The sequence below is a fragment of the Erythrolamprus reginae genome, chromosome 3 (genome assembly GCF_031021105.1).
Source record: "Erythrolamprus reginae isolate rEryReg1 chromosome 3, rEryReg1.hap1, whole genome shotgun sequence".
Classification (NCBI taxonomy): domain Eukaryota; kingdom Metazoa; phylum Chordata; class Lepidosauria; order Squamata; family Dipsadidae; genus Erythrolamprus; species Erythrolamprus reginae.
The window spans coordinates 258,242,331-258,260,302 of record NC_091952.1 but is presented as its reverse complement, the minus strand read 5'-3'; the positions used below and the strand labels follow the sequence as shown (position 1 = coordinate 258,260,302).

The 17,972-nt window shown below is 39.7% G+C and overlaps 1 protein-coding gene across 1 annotated transcript in view; it reads right to left on the bottom strand.

Moving 5' to 3' along the window:
- Window positions 1–17,972, bottom strand: part of LOC139165529 (uncharacterized) — a 114,065-nt gene that overhangs the window by 95,481 nt on the left and 612 nt on the right. The window contains exons 2-3 of the mRNA XM_070748708.1: window positions 16,982–17,279; window positions 15,992–16,148 (exon numbers count right to left, since the gene is read on the bottom strand). Of these exons, the coding sequence (XP_070604809.1) occupies window positions 15,992–16,148; window positions 16,982–17,279 (455 nt within the window). The remainder of the gene's footprint in view (window positions 1–15,991; window positions 16,149–16,981; window positions 17,280–17,972) is intronic.

The following is a 17,972-nucleotide window of genomic DNA, read 5'->3' as shown; positions in this document are numbered from 1 at the left end:
AGTGCAGAGAAGAGCAACCAAGAGGATGAGGGGACTGGAGGCTAAAATGTATGAAAAACAATTGCAGGAACTGGGCATGGCTGGTTTAATGAAAAGAAGGACCAGGGGAGACATGATAGCAGCCTTCCAATATCTCAGGGGTTGCCACAAAGAAGGAGTCAACCTATTCTCCCAAGCACTGAGGGTAGAACAAGAAGCAATGGGTGGAAACTAAACAAGGAGAGAAGCAACTTAGAACTAAGGAGAAATTTCCTGACAGTCAGAACAATTAATCAGTGGAACAGAAGTTGCCTCCAAAAGTTGTGAATGCTCCAACACTGGAGCACTTTTAAGAAGACGTTGTATTACCATCTGTCTGAAATAGTGTAGGGTTTCCTGCCTAAGCAGGGGGTTGGACTAGAAGACCTCCAAGGTCCCTTCCAACTGTGTTGTTGTTGTTGTTAGAATGACCATCTCAGTGATGTCCAGAGATATTCAGTGGTGAGGGGGGTGGGGCTTTGGAGGGATAGCTGTAAATATTGGAGTTAACAGAGGTGACTATATCGACTGCTTTAACTGATTAAAGAAAAGAGCAGAGTTCTACTGACCATGAAACCTCTGTCCCTGTCACATCTTCCCATCAGTTTTTCCACTTTATTTTCATTGATCGTATTCATTTTAGTATCCATAATTCCAAATTGAATGTGTTCCACCATGTACCGATACCAATTTTGTATTGTCCGTTTTTGCGTCCTTCTGCCACCTCCTTTGTAATCACCCATTTTATATTTAACATCCAATTAATTAATTGATTGGATTTGAATGCCACCCCTCTCCGAGGACTCCGGGCAGCTCACAACATATAAATCTCATCTTGCATCTCTTTCCAAAATTTCTGCACCACCAAACAGTGTTCCCTCTAATTTTTTTTTGGGGGGGGGGGGGCGGAAAAGTATAGTGTCTGCGCGGCAGTCCCTTCGGGACTGGGCGGCACAATAATAATAAATAAATAAATAAATAAATAAACAAACAAACAAACAAATAAAAACCCCACCCTGTTTTGCCTCAGAGAATTTCAAAACAAAATACTGTCCTGTGTGTCTATAACAGTGAGCTCATAATAGGGCAACTCCATCAATATCAAAATGCCACTGAAATAGTTGAGCTAGTTTCAAAGTAGATTTTGATTTTCTTTCTCTCTTCCTTACTCCCATTCTTTTTCTTTCTCTTTTCCTTCCTCTCTTTTTTCTATCTGTTTCTCTCTCTTCCTCTCTCTCTCCTTCCCTCTCACTCTTTCCCTCTCGGCTTCTGGGCAGGTTTGGAAAACTCTGAGTTGATGATGATTTTTAAGTGAGCGATTGCTCACTGCTCAGCTTAGAGGGAACTATGCCACCAAACACTCCCAAAACATGTGCATAAACACCCCTCTCTCCTGACATCCATGCCAACAGGCAACCCTAACATTCTGATCAAAACATGCGCAAGTTGTGCAGATGTATGGTACCATTTGTGTAATATTTGGCTGGGGGGATTCTGGGAGTTGAAATCCTCTGGGCTTAAAGTTGCCAAGGTTGGAGACCCCTGCCCTGGATGAACTGTGGCTTGTCAGCCAGCTCTTGCCCTCTTCCCACATTCTGGTCAGGAACTAGGTCTAGGGTTTCCCACTGGGCCCCCATCCCCAAGGATATTGCCCACTGCAACAACATCGCTAAGAAGGCCTCAAGAGTTGTCAACCTAATCCTACGTAGCTTCTGCTCTGGAAATCTCACACTACTTACCAGAGCTTACAAGACTTTCACCAGACCCATCCTCGAATACAGCTCATCTGTTTGGAACCCATATCGCATCTCGGACATTAACACCCTTGAAAATGTTCAAAGATTCTTCACCAGAAGAGCCCTTCACTCCTCTACCCATAACTGAAAACCCTACGAAACTAGACTTACAATCCTGGGTCTTGAAAGCTTAGAACTAAGACGCCTTCAACATGATCTAAGTATTGCCCACAAGATCATATGCTGCAATGTCCTGCCTGTCAAAGACTACTTCAGCTTCAACCGCAACAACACAAGAACACACAACAGATTGAAACTGAATATTAACCGCTCCAAATTGGACTGTAAAAAAATACGACTTTAATAATAGAGTTGTCGAAGCGTGAAACTCATTACCGGACTCTGTAGTATCATCCCCTAACCCCCAACATTTTACCCTTAGACTATCCACGGTTGACCTCTCCAGATTCCTAAGAGGTCAGTAAGAGGCGTACACTAAGAGTGCCTTCCGTCCCCTGTCCTATAGTCTCTCCTATATCTCCTATATCTTCTCTACTATATCCTCTATAGCCTTCATTGTGTATTATTGTGTATTGGAGAAAAATAAATAAATAAAAATAAATAAATATCGCTTCATGGCGGAAAAGCTACTCACCGTTAGCAGCAGCTGGACTTGCAAGGGGCTCCCCGGCTCCAGAAGTGCCTCCTCCTGCCTCGGTTAGCTTGGATTTATCTGGCCTTTTATCTGTTGCCATCAAGCTTTGGTCTCCCAGGCATGGCCACACCACAAACACATGCCAAGCTCCTTCCCTGCTTTGCATTTCACTGGATTAAGCAAATAGCCTGAAGCCTGAGACACGGAGGCCACGAAGCCTCTTGGCCTTGGTAAAAAAAAAAGTGGGAATCGTTTGAAAAGGAGAAAGATTCAGACTTAGAAAAGGAATTGGCCCTAATGCCAGAATGCAGGAAAACGGAAGGGACCTTGTAGGGCATTTAATCCAATCCCCACCACCACAAACAGGAGACACTGCACCATTTCTGAGCCCAGTCTCTTCTTGAAAGCCCCAAGTTCTCCAAAGCACCTGAGGGCAGGGCAAGAAGCAACGGGTGGAAACTAAACAAGGGGAGAAGCAACATAGAAGTAAGGAGAAGTTTCCTGACAGTCAGAACAATGAATCCATGGAACTGCCTGCCTCCAGAAGTTGTGAATGCCCCAACACTGGAAGTTTTTAAGCAGATGTTGGATAACCAGGCGGTTGGACTAGAAGACCTCCAAGATCCCTTCCAACTCTGTTGTTGTTGTTGCCATTGTCATTGTTGCTGCTGTTATTATTGTTGTTGTTGTTGTTAAAGTGTTGAAGCTTCCACAACTTCTGAAAGCAACTTCTGTTCCATGGGTTGATTGTTCTCACTGTCAGAAAATTTCCTCTTATTTCCATCAGTTGAATGGAATGGATGGATCACTTTCCATCTTTTATTCCTTGTCTGACCTTCAGGAGCTTTGGAAAACAGCCTGGCCCCCCTCCTCTCTGTGGCAGCCCCTCAACTATTGGAAGGCTGCTATCATGTCTCCCCTGGTCCTTCTCTTCACTAGAAACATAGAAACCTAGAAGATTGACGGCAGGAAAAGACCTCATGGTCCATCTCGTCTGCCCTTATACTATTTCCTGCATTTTATCTTAGGAAGGATCTGTGTTTATCCCAGGCATGTTTACATTCAATGACTGTGGATTGACCACAGTAACTCCTGTGGTTAGACAGTCACTAGACTATCCAGGCCCAGTTCCTGCAATCTCTCTTCGTATGTTTTGGTTTCCAGTCCCCTAACCATCCTGGTTGATCTCCTCTGCACTTTTTCTAGAGTCTCAATGTCTTTTTTGCAGTGTGGTGACCAAAACTGGACGTAGCACTCTGGGTGTGGTCATGCTAAGGCTTTATGGAGTGGTACTGTTTGTGGTTGGCTCTGGCCCAGCTCCTGCCCCAGGGAATGGGGAGGTGGATGCAGGGGAAACTTCCACATGTCACAGGCCTGTGTTATTGCCGACAGAATCAGTTCAGAGTTTAGTTTCCTCGGACGAAGAAGAAGGTGGAGAGGGGGCTTGGCACACAGACCAGGCAGTCAATCTCCCTTATCTTCCATTGATTCAGATGATGACGTTTTGTACCCACGCAAGCGCAGAATTATACATAGAAGAGACCAAGTAAGAACATATTACAGGAAATAAGGGAGGCCACCTGTGTTTGAGTGGGGCTCCAGTAATTAGGGCTGCTGCTATAAATAGCAGCATGTGGGTTTGGCCATTGTGGAAGAATATCTGTTGCAGTTTCATCAGGAATCTTGTGTGCTGGACTTTGTTGCTTTTTCACCCCTTTGAAACCAAAGCAGAGCAGCGTGTGTGTCTGTCTCCCTTCGTTGGAAGAAGAAGGGGTGTGAAGTTTCCCAGGCTTCCGGTTTGGTGGAGATCGCGACGAGACGTGTCTGGCAGGGCTCTGCCAGGCGAATCTCTTCTACCCCCTCCGAAGGTCGCATTTGCGATCGGATCGGGCCCGGATGGCCCGATCCATGAACAGGGGGCTCTCCTCTGCCCGAGGACCCATCGCCAGGACTCCAGAGGCAGCGGTTCGCCCCGCAGCTTCGGAGACGGGAGAACCGCTCCTCTTTCCTTAAGAGGACCGGCCAGCGCTCTCTCCCCTCACTCAGCAGGAAGAATAAAAGTAAAGAAGCGAAAGTAAAAATATCTACATCTACATAGAAAAAGAATATAGCAGAGAAAGGACTTAAGGTAAAAATCTCTATTGTGTTTCGTCTTTAAGTCAGAAGATCGTAAAACTTTTAAGTGAAAGTTTTTTTTTTCCCAGGGCGAAAGTGAAAGTTTTTTCTTGTTTAAACCCATCCGCAAATAACAGCCGGACCTAATTTTTTTTTCTCTTCACTTTTACTTTTCCATTTTGAACGTGAACTTGGGAATCTACAAAATAATTTTCTGACTTTATGCTTTAACAAAATAGTTTAAATTTGACATGACTATTTAGGAAATTTTAACTGCTAAAGGAAATTTCTAGTGATGATCAGAATTTGTTCTTGATAGACTTTTAAAATCATAATCTTCTGGACTTAATTTTTGAAGCGGAGGAACACAGTCTTGCTGCCTTTTTTTTTCTTGCTGCCTATTTTCACAACATGAATAACTTAATAATCATGAATTAAATGGAATCTAGAAGAGATTGAACTCACTTCTTTTTTGGATTACTTATTGTTGGATTAACCTATTTGGAATACTTGCTGAGCCTTTTGGACTATTTGCTGACACCCTTTGGATTATTTGCTGAGAACTCCTTGGTTTAACATCTGCCTGCTGCACGAAAATTAACTTGACTCCATCTTGGGATCTCTTTCTTTGTTCTTTGTTCCTGTCTTGAATTTGGAAAATAAACTGACTCCATCTTGAACACAAGCAAGCTTTGGAATTGCTTTACTCCTTGAATTTTGAATTGAAATCAAATATAACTTTACCCTTTGAGATTTGGATTTTCATTTCTACTTCCTAGCAAAATTACAGGATTTATAAGAAGAACTTAAGTATACAATACTGTTATTGTGTCTTTGAATAACTATCTGGTTTTTTTTTTCTCCCTGATTTTTCTTTGACTTTCTTCCTTACATTTCTATTACTATAAGAAGTTTGGTTTGAACTACATGCATTGTTAATAATCCTTGGGTTCCTGCTCTATTCTAAATAGTTGAACTAAAATACCACCCTCCTTCTTTTTCTTTTTGAACAATTTTTTTTACTTTACTTTTTCCCCTTTTCTTTTTTCTCCCCTCCTCCCAAAGTCTTTTCCTCCAAAAAATCTTTTTTTTTCTTTTCTTTCTTTTGTCCTCTATATATAGTTGATATTCCTTCTCTTCTTTTATTTTCTGTCCTCCTTTTACTTGAAAAGGCTAATACTGTTATTAATTGAATTGCTATTGAATTGGTATAGTCATATTATAAGGGAAACAAAATATATTGAATAGATTTGGAATTTATAGTAATTTCTTTTCCTTTTCACTATATATAAAATTGAAACTAACCTTAAAATTTGAAATAGTGGATTCTAATTTGATAATGTCCCACACCTCAACTCTTGTTAAAACAACAAAGAAACAAACAACACCAACTACCCTATCTCCACAAGTGTCACCGCATTCTTCTCCTTCGCATCAAGTGCTAACCATGTCTACCAAAGACAAAGACAAAGACAAAACAATGCAGTCCAATCTTGCAACTATACATGAGACTTTGAATGCTTTGAAGGACTTTATGGTCAAATCACAAGAAGATGCCACTCAACAAAGAGAGGCCATAAAGGAGGAGGCAACACAACAAAGAGAAGCCATAAAGGAGGAGGCAACACAACAAAGAGAAGCCATAAAAGCTGACTTGGCAGAATTTAAAGTGGAGATGGCTCAAATGAAAGCTGATATGGGCGAGATGAAAGATCAGATAAAGCAGATCCAACAAACTCTTCAAGAAAGTGATGACCGAGTTAAAAAAGTTGAAGAGCAAGCTGACAAAAATGAGAAAAGAATGGAGTATCTTGAAGGGAGAGCTGATGAAAGATACAAAAGATATGATGAATCTATCATCCAGCTGGAGATGCAACGAGCTTCGTACGGACTTCGATTTCAGAATATAAAAGAGGAAAAAGATGAAGACTTAAAAACGACTATGGCGGAAATCATTGGAGGTATACTTCAAGAGGACCCCATGGCTTTACAGAAAGAAATCGATGAAGTATACCGAATCTCGAATAGCTATATCCGTCGACACAACCTCCCAAGAGAGATACATATTAAATTTACAAGAAAGGCGTTGCGAGATGAGATACTTCATTATTCAAGAAACTCCCCGCCTCAACGACATGGAGTAGAAATAAAGATATTAAAACAAGTTCCAAGAAGTGTCAGAGAAAACAGAAGAGATTACCACTTTTTAACCAAAATCTTGATTAAAGAAAATATCACTTACCGTTGGCTTATTCCACAAGGACTTTCTCTGACATGGCGCTCTACAAGGTACAAACTGGAAAACGTAGATCAAGCTATGTTCTTTCTTGAACAGAGTGGATTGGGCCACTCCGACCATGCAAGTAAGCAACTAGTGGTCCAACTACAGCCAGCTCAACAGCAACCAGGGGAAAAATCACTAACTCAGCAAGAAGAAAACCTGGGGGCAACTGCCCAAGTAATAGAGCAGGACCAAGGTTCTAGAAGAGTTCAACCTCAGCGAGAAACCAAAAAACCTATTAAATGACAACGAATAAAGACTTGAAAATCTTTTCCGTAAATGTTAATGGACTTAACGAACCAAGAAAAAGGAAGCAAATTTTTTCCAAAATCAGAAACCAAAATGTTCAGATTGCAATACTACAAGAAGTTCATATTAAAAAAGATAACCAAAAATTACTGTTGAATCCCAAAATTGGAAAAATGTATGCTGCATTAGCAGACCAAAAAAAAAGAGGTGTAGTGATGTATGTCAAGAATTCTATAAATTCCAAACAAATATATAAGGATAAAGAGGGTAGGATATTGATTGTACAAGTAGATATTGAACCCAGACCTCTAGTGGTTGTTTCTATTTATGCCCCCAATGAAGACCAAATGACATTCTATAAAAATTTACACCAAATAATAACAGATTTAGCTATTGATAATCTATTGATAATAGGTGATTTTAATGCTATCGCGAATAGACAATTAGACCACTCAGGAGGGGGAGGTAATAAAAAAAGGGGAAAAGGAAAAAAAACAAGAAGAAACTTGCTACCCAGTACTTTTCAAAAAATGAAAGTGGAACTATTATTAAGCGATATTTGGAGGGAAAGACACCCTCTTAAAAGGCAATTTACCTTTTATTCCAATCCGCACAAAATTTGGACGAGAATTGACATGTTATGGGCACCAAAAACGGTGGCAGAGCAAATAAGAGAAGTTGAGATAGACGTTAATACATGGGCCGATCACAATCCAATAGTGGTCTATATGACGATGAATAATAAACAGAACAATTGGCGGATGAACAGGCATATATTAAACGACAAGAAATATAAGGATTGGATTGAAAAGGAATTAAAAATATTTTTTGAAATTAATAAAACATCAGACACTACTCCACAGAACTTATGGGATACAGTTAAAGCGTACATAAGAGGTTTAACAATATCTTATACAGCAAAATACAATAAGGAAAAGAAATTAGAGTATTTACAATTAACAAACGAACTAAAACAATTAGAATCCTTATCGCAGCAACATACTAAGAATAGAGATCTAAAGACAGAAATAAACGTAATTAAACATAAAATTAGAGTTATAGAACAAAACCAATTAACTGAAAAGATTAAAAGAGCAAAGCAACAATACTTTGAATATGCAAATAAACCTGGCAGATGGCTAGCGTATAAACTTAGAAAACAAAGTCAATCAAAATTAATCCAAAAATTAGAAGATAAAGATGGTAAAATAAAATACGATACAGAAGGTAAGGCAGACATTGTGTATAATTTCTATAAGGAATTATATGCTAAAGATCATGTCATTGAAGATGAAGTTTTTAACTATTTAGAGGCTTCAAATCTACCACAAATAACAGAAGATCAACAGGCTACCATGGACGGACCAATAACAATGGAGGAACTCCTAATAACAATTAAAAAACAGAAAAGCAACAAGGCCACAGGCCCAGATGCCATACCTGCAGAATGGTATAAGATAGATAATGAAACAATAAGAAACCATATGTTAGAAACTTTTAATTCCTGTAGACTTGACGGAAAAATTCCTAAATCTTGGTCAGAATCACTGACAACTTTAATACACAAACAGGGTACAGAACCAGAAAAAATCAAAAATTATAGGCCTATATCACTATTAAATGTAGACTATAAGATCTTTATTGCCATTTATGCAGATAGACTTAAAGGAGTTATAAATGGAATAATACACCAAGACCAAAATGGGTTTCTTCCAGGGAGACAAATTAAAAATAATATTAGAACTGTAATAAATATACTAGAGTACTATGAACAACATTCAGATAAGATGGCATCTTTAATGTTTTTGGATGCTCAAAAAGCCTTCGACAACGTTAATTGGATATTTATAAAAATGCAATTAAATAAAATGAGATTTGGCCCAAAATTTGTTAATCTAATAGATACTATATATTCAAAACAAACAACGAATATAATATTGAATAACAGTCAATTACCAATACTTGATATAAATAAGGGAGTTCGCCAAGGATGTCCTATATCACCATTGTTATTTATTATGACCCTTGAAACCTTATTAATCAAAATAAGAGCGGACCCCAGAATAAAAGGTTTAACCGTAGGAGATGAAATCTATAAACTCCAGGCCTTTGCAGATGATTTAATGTTTATAATTGAAGAACCGACCACAACAGTTCCTACTTTATTACAAACCATTGAACAATATGGAAATGTAGCAGGTTTAAAGATAAACAAAAACAAAACACATTACTTGACTAAAAACATGAACAAAACACTAGAAACTAAATTAGAAACTATTTCTGGAATAAAGACTGTAAAAAAGGTAAAATATTTAGGAATAAATTTAACAGCGAAAACAATAACATTAAAAAATGATAATTATATGAAATTGTTAGCAGAAATTAAAAAAGACTTAGCAACCTGGAACAATTTGAAAATATCTTTCTTAGGAAGAATTGCAACAATTAAGATGAACATTTTACCCAAGGTCTTATTTCTTTTTCAGACAATACCAATAAACCCAGGGGGTATCTTTTTAAGAACTTTAACAAACTTAGTTAAAAAATTTATATGGCAAGGTAAAAAAGCAAGGATAAAAATGAATTGTTTAGAAGATATCAAAGAAAGAGGAGGATTTGGCCTTCCAAATTGGAAATTATACTATCAGGCCGCTGCACTAACATGGCTTAGAGATTGGATAATCTTAGATAATAAAAGAACACTTGAACTAGAAGGACATGATTTAATGCTTGGATGGCACGCATTTTTATGGTATGATAAGGACAAAAACCATTCATATTTTAAAAGGCATACATTAAGGAAATACTTACTAGAAGTATGGAAAGATATAAAGAAGAATCATTTCTTAAGCATCCCAGATTGGTTAGCTCCCTTAGAAGCAATAACGCATCCAAAGTCTATAAAGGACAAGAAAATGACTCATAGATATAAAGAACTATTAAATGATCAGATGAAGCTTAAATCTAGAATTGAACTACAAGAAGAAGGGATAATAATAGATTGGTGGCACTATGCCCAGATCCGATCTAGATATCAGAAGGATAAAACTCTTTACATTTTTAATAAAAGTAAGAATTCTTTAACTACCTTAATAACCACTAACCCTACAAAAATGATAGGGAAAATATATAAACTACTTATTGCTCATAAAAATATAGAATTGTCTTTAAAAGATACTATGATAAGATGGTGTAGAAATATTGGCAAGGAAATAGATATAGACACATGGGAGAAAGTGTGGATCAATAATTGGAAAATGACTAAATCAGTTTCTTTAAAAGAAAACCAAATCAAAATGTTCTATAGATGGCATCTCCCACCAAATAGGATAGCAAAAATGTTTCCCAAAACATCCCCAATATGTTGGAAATGTAAGAAGGATATAGGAACTTATTATCATCAATGGTGGACATGCAGCAAAGCAAAAATATATTGGAAGATGATTGAAAAAATATTAAAAGAAATAATAAAACAAGATATAGATAATACCCCGGAATTTTATTTATTAGGTGTCACAACCCAGATTTATAAGAAAGAAATTTTTTATTTAATCATACATATATTAACTGCGGCTAGAATAATATATGCGCAAAACTGGAAAGGGGAGGAAATCCCCAAGGAAGAAGAGGTTATAGCTAAGATATTAGATTGCGCTGAAATGGATATGATGACAAGAAGATTAAACGATCAAGAGGATACTAAATTTTACGAAACATGGAACAACGTTTACAAATGGATAGACAAGAAAAAATAAGATATATTGTTAGTGGTTGTTTTTTCTTTTTCTTTATTTTGTATTAGTTTTTATCTAGATGATAATAATAGCAATATTAGTTTAAAAGGATTTTTTGATGATTATGATATAGCTATGTATATATAAGTATAAGCAATATATTAAGATTTTTGAAGTATAATAGTTGAATTTAGTCTTACTGTCTAGATTGAAGGTTTAATACTATTTTATTATAGTAATTAGGATTATATTAAAGGTATCTTTCCTTTTTGCTAACTATGTTATACTAAACTTAATACCCACATTAAGATTTGTAAACTTCAATTCAAATTTATTAATTTTTTCTTTTTTTTATAATAGTTAATACATATGTATTCTTTTTCTATATTTGAATTTATACTTTCATAAGAAGCGGGGGAAATACACCCCCACTTTATGTTTATTGTTTGTTTGTATCTGTTTGTCTTTTTATGAAAAATAATAAAAAAATTGAAAAAAAAAAAAAAAAAAAAGGAAGAAGAAGGGGTGTGAAGTTTCTCAACAGCTGCTGGCTAAGTACTTAATGACTGCTTAAGGGAAATTGTACAGATTACCCGGTTGTTTTGGGAAGAGTGTTCTTTGCAATACAAAAGAGTGCTTAGTTTATTTTGATTTTTGTGATAAAGAATATTGTTTTGAATTTTCAAACGTGTGTGTGTCTGAAATTTGTATCCTTGAATTTTCGGGAGGCTCCTATCAGAGAGCCCGGCAGAACAAGTACCAGACATTTTGCCGACTGGGAAAGCCACGAGGGGTTTGACTAGGATGGCTGTCTCTGTTTCAGATGACCCAAATGCTATTTGGAGCCACAGAAGGTGCATCTTGTCACCATGCCCTGCTCCTCCCTGGACGTCAAAGAAATAATATATATAACAAAGACGTAACCTTTTCCCTGGGAACCTGATTGTTAAAGAGGGAAAACATTTAGTCATCACTGCAGGCTGAAGACAATCACAGCCAGTGACAGAAAGGCTGAAATTCCTGTTTTTCTAATATCCCACACTCTCTGCCCGGCAAACTAAAGGGACAGGACAAAAAGGGAAATATCTTGTGGCTGTGGCCTGTCTGAGAGACGGGTGTGGGATGGTATCCTAGGCCAGTGTACTTGGTACCCGAGTCTGATAGCAAGGAGGTCAGAGAGGATGTGGGGTCAGAGGCTCAAAGCCAATCAGGGCCTGTTGCACCTACAGAAGGGCCCATGAGTGACTCAGGAGAAGAGCCTCTTCTTGATGCAAGAGTGCGCAGAGCTATTAGGAGGCAGGAATGGCTGAACAGGAAGAGGTCTATGCGTGAAAAGCTCTATGAACACTTGGCCACGGCTTTGTGCTATTTAGGGGTGAGTCTCGTGACGAGCTAGTGAGGAAGTCAACGTTCGAATGTTGTGAGAGATGGATTATCTGATTGTGCTTTTGGACTATTTCTGTGAGTTACAATTAAGAAGATGAAATCTGTATCTCCAGATTAGTTACGGGACCGCCTTCTGCCACACAAATCCCTGTGGCCAGTTAGGTCCCACAGAGTTGGCCTTCTTCAGGTCCCATCAACCAAACAATGTCATTTGGCAGGACCTAGGGGAAGAGCCTTCTCTGTGGGGGCACCGACCCTCTCCCCACAGAGATTTGTACTGCCCCCATCCTCCTCGCCTTCCGCAAGAGTTTCAAAACCCATCTATGTCACCAGGCCTGGAGCAATTAGACCTTGCCCCTCTGACCAATATATGTAATGTATGGTGTGATTGGACTGTATGATTGTGTATTACACTAGGGTTTTTAGTTGTTTTTTAAATTATTAGATTTATTATATATGTTTATCTCTGTATCTACTCTGTGAGCCACCACGAGTCTTCAGAGAGGGGCGGCATACAAATCTAAATAATAATAATAATAATAATAATAATAATAATAATAATAATAATAATAATAATAATAATAATCTCCTGCTAACTCAGAGTGACCCATGTTAACTAGAGATCTGAGATCAAAGAGAGTTCCTGCAACCGCTCTTCGTATGTTTTACTTTTCAGTCCCCTCATCATCCTGATTATTTATTTATTTATTTATTTATTATTTATTTATTTAGATTTGTATGCCGCCCCTCTCCGCAGACTTGGGGCGGCTTGCCCTATTCTGCAACTTCTCTAGAGTTTTATTATTCTTTTTTATAGTGTGGTGACCAAAACTGGATGCAGGATTCCAAGCGTGGCCTTAACAAGGCCTTATAAAGTGGTCTTCTCGCATGATCTTAATATTTCCTGGTGATTCAGTCTCGGACTGCATTGGCCTCTGGAATGAGTCTCGAACGAGCAGGTGCAATGTTATTTATTTAATTATTCATTACATTTTTCATGCTGCCCATTTCCTCCACAAGGGTGACTCTGGGAGGCTTGAAATACAATAAAAATACGATGGGAGGCTCCGGAATCCCCTCACCTCCACCTGAGGAACCTGTGAGTGACCCAGGCAGGGTTAAGCGGGGGGTCACACCTGCTGTTGTCCAAAGAGCAAAATCCATGTTTGGAGTTATTAAGAGAAGAAAGGAAATAAATACGTGGTTAGCTCACCCCTGGAGTACTGTGTGCTCTGGCCCTTACCTGAAAATACACTTTGTTTGTTTGTTTGTTTGTTTGTATTGATTGATTGATTGATTGATTGATTGATTGATTGATTGATAGAGTTGAAAGGGACCATGAAGGCCATCAAGTTCAACCCCCTGCCCAAGCAGGAACCCTATAGCACACCAGTCAAGTGGCAGTTCAGTCTTCACTTAAAAATGTCCAGAGTGTTGGAGTTCAGCTGGGTCAGCTATGAGAATGATCCCAAAACAGAGGGAATAACGTACTGTAATTCCACTGCAAAGGTTGTAGGGAAGGTAGGTTGACATAGCGGAAATATGGAAAATAATCTTTCTCCCTCCTTACATTATCAAAATTCAGATTTTTCCATTAAAACCTCTATCAGTGTTATGTACAATTCCAGCCACCATGATTCAAACTGAAGTTGAGATTTTGGAAAGTGCTTAGAGGAAGGAATGAACACCCAGTTTTGGTCAGCAGGTCCCTTCAGCAGATCCCGTTTCCATTGTATTCCCTCCCACCACAACCATCTTAGCTAGCTTGGTTTTATGGTATTTATGGTATTGGGTTTATACACTTGTATCTTTGCATATTGTAAGTCTCCCAGAGTTCCTGTGTGGCAAAATGGGCAGCTAATAAATTTAACAGAAAGAGAAAGAGACAGAGAGATAGAGAGAGATTATAAAAATGAAGATAGATATAGATAGATAGATAGATGGATGGATGGATGGATGGATGGATGGATGGATGGATGGATGGATAGATAGATAGATAGATAGATAGATAGATACCGGTAGATAGACAGACAGGTAGGCAGACAGATGATAGATAGATATAGATAGATAGGGATGGATGGATAGAGATAGATGATATATGGAGAAAGAGAGAGATGAATGATATCTATCATTTCTCTCTCTCTTTCTCCATCTATAGAAATGGAGAAAGAGAGAGAGAGAGATCAATTGGTAAATTGATGAAGGAAAGGAAAGGAGGAAGGAAAGGAGGAAGGAACAAAGCAATGGATGGAAACGAATCAAGGAGCGCAACAATGTAAAAATAAGGAGGAGGAGGAGGAGGAAGAAAGGAAGGAAGGAAGGAAGGAAGAAAGGAAGGAGGGAAGGAAAGAAAGAAAGAAACAAACAAACAAACAAAGAAACAAAGAAAGAGTGAGAAAGAAACTCAAAAATAATTAGATTTTGAGCTGGGTATAAGATGAAATAGAAACTATGACTTGCTTCCAGATTCTCTTATGACCCAACCCCTACAAAAACGAAGCTGCATTGCTGGACGTCCTCCAGCCTCTGCCTTGCTCAGTCCTTCCTCAAAGGCTGCGTCTGAGGGGGGACATTGCCCCCCTCCCTCCTTCAGCCCCAAGAAACCTTCATCTTGGCTGAGAGGACGATTGCTGTGCCAGGATTAATACTCTCCTGAAGTAATATTCCATTTACAGTTGAAGGGCTGTAATTATGCAAAGTGAAAAGACTGCTGAGTCAAGATGAATAGGCTACAACCTGATTGGTTTAGAATTGTATAAACAGCAAAGCACCTTTGCATTGGTGTGGTGGTTTGTGGTTCGTTGTGGTTAGAGGTTAGTAGTAGTTTGTACTGGTTCCTGAGTAGTAGTTTGTAGTTGGTGACGGTGTTGCATAGTAAGATAGTATTGTATTCTGTACAGTGGTACCTCTACTTACAAACTTAATTCGTTCTGTGATCATAATAATAATAATAATAAATTTATAATAATAATAAATTTATTGGCATTGTCAAAACAACGAATTGTCATTGGCAACAAAAGTCGTGTGACACCCAGAGACCAGTCCCACCATACATAAAATTAGAATAGGTAAGTTTAAAAATAGAATTAAAAATAGAATTAAAAAAAATCAGATTCTTAAGTAGAAAAGTTTGTAAGAAGAAGCCATTTTTCCCATAGGAATCAATGTAAAAGCAAATAATGTATGTGATTGGGGAAACCACAGGGAGGGTGGAGGCCCTGTTTCCTCCCAGGAGATTCCTAGAGAGGCCCCATGGAGGCTTCTCCCTGCCTTTTCCGGCCCTGTTTCCTCCCAGGAGATTCCTAGAGGGGCCCCACGGAGGCTTCTCTCTGCCTTTTCCGGCCCTGTTTCCTCCCAGGAGATTCCTAGAGAGGCCCCATGGAGGCTTCTCTCTGCCTTTTCCAGTTACAGTTTCAGAGGCTCAGGTTTGTAAGTGGAAAATGGTTCTTGAGAAGAGGCAAAAAAATCTTGAACATCCGGTTCTTATCTAGAAAAGTTCATAAGTGGAGGTGTTCTTAGGTAGAGGTACCACTGTACATAGAAACTAGAGAATATAGTTTTGATACAAAGAAGAGTAAAACTTCTTCAAAATAATTCCTGCTGCATTGTCTTTGTTCTTCAAAGTTTCTGGTTCCTGGTATCTTTTCCGCGTCTGACCAGTAAGCTTCCGAACGCGACTCTGACCTGCTGAAGCCCACTGGCCAAAACTAGGCCTGCCGACAGAGGAAGGAAATGAGGACGCATGACTTGAATCAGGGACTTTATTAGAGAGCCGTTCCAATCCTGCTCGTCATTGTCCCCCTCTCGATGCTCTCTAGCACCCGTCCCGCACTCTGGAGCCATAGACCTCCAGCTCACAGAGGGTCAGGTACTCTGTCCGGCCAGGGATGACCACTGTCACATAGCGTCCCCGCTGTCCATTACAACAGATGATGCTGAGGGAGCCGGCACTGCTGTTGGAGATGGACCCACAGCTGCAGAGGTAGAAACGCAATTTAACTTGGGTTTATTATTATTATTATTATTATTATTATTATTATTATTATTATTACTACTACTACTACTACTACTACTGTTATTTAGAGAGTTTATTAATTTTTACAGAATAAAAAATTGATATGCATCTCAATGGTCCATTATTATTATTATTATTATTATTATTATTATTTAATAAACATATATGCCACCCCTCTCCGAAGACTCGGGTGGCTAGCCTATTTCCATTATATTTCTTCTTTACAAATCTTTACGCAATGTATTCAATTCAAAAGAGTAAAAAAGACAGATATGTAGTCATTATAAATATATAGAGATATCAATAAACCTAGAGAAGTAGGTCAAATGAGGATCCAGATTGTTGGGGGCAAGAGGCTGATTCTCTAAACCAGTGTTTCCCAACCTTGGCAACTTGAAGATATTTCGACTTCAACTCCCAGAATTCCCTAGCCAGCGAATGCTGGCTGGGGAATGCTGGGAGTTGAAGTCCAGATATCTTCAAATTGCCAAGGTTGGGAAACACTGCTCTAAACCACTTAGAGAGGGCTGGAAAAGCACTAGGAAGTGGTATATAAGTCTAAGTGCTAAATCTAAATGCTAGCCATCCATCCATCCACCCACCCACCCATCTATTCATCCATCCATCCATCCCTCCTTCCCAGGTGGGCCAAATGAGGACCCAGATTGTTGGGGGCAAGAGATTGATTCTGTCAATGGCTTAGAGGAGGCTGTAAAAGCACTGTGAAGTAGTATATAAATCTAAAAATGCAATAAATGCTATGCATCCACTTGGGACCCTGACCCTCCTTACATTGGGTTGCACTTGCCGTGTTGGGCCCTGCAGTCCCCCACGCGGATCTGGGCCCCCTGCAGCCGCCCCGCACAGCACTCCTGGCGATTTTTCACCACCACGGCCGAGATGGCATAGGAGGCGCCCAGGTCCAGGCTCCACCAGGGCTCTTCCTCCGCCAGGGTGTGGCTGCAGGAGCCGTGGCGCCAGTCCCCGTCGCGGTTGCCATCCACGGCGCTCCCTGCGCGGCTGTAGACGGTGCCCCACTGGGGGTAGGTGGAGGACTGGGTGGCAGGCCGGCCCCTGGCCCAGTTCCTGGCTGTGGGGCAAAAGGGGGCACAGGTTGGTTGACCTCCTGGCTGTCCCTCCCTTCCTTAGACTGAGAGTGAAGAAGGAGGGGCAGAAAGGCAGGGTATCCAACTAGGTAACATCGTCAGGAATCTCTCTTCCCCACTCCCTTTCTCTTTTTCCTCCCTCCCTCCTTCCTTCCTCTTTTCCATTCCCATTTTCCTTTCTTCCCTTTTTCATTTTCTTTCCTCCCTCCCTCCCTTCTTCTCTTCCTTCCCCTCCCAGGGGGCTGCAAAGGAAAGGAAAGCAAGACCCTGAGGAAGGTCTTGGACACAGGAAGAGCTTCCAGAAGAGGTCCTGGAGGAGGAGGAGGCCAACGCAAGAATAAGAGCCTGGGTGGTGCAGTGGTTAGAGTGCAGTGCTGCAAGCTACTTCGGCTGACCACCAGCTGCCCCTAATTTGGCAGTTCAAATCTCCCCACTAGCTCCAGGTTGACTCAGCCTTCCGTCCTTCCGAGGGGGGTGAAATGCGGATCCAGATTGTTGGGGGCAAAAATGCCGATTCTGTCAACAGTTTAGAGAGGGCTGGAAAAGCACTGGGAAGTGGGATATAAGTATACGAAAGAAAGAAAGAAAGAAAGAAAGAAAGAAAGAAAGAAAGAGAGAAAGAGAGAAAGAGAGGAAGGAAAGAAGGAAGGAAGGAAGGAAGGAAAGAAGGAAAGAAG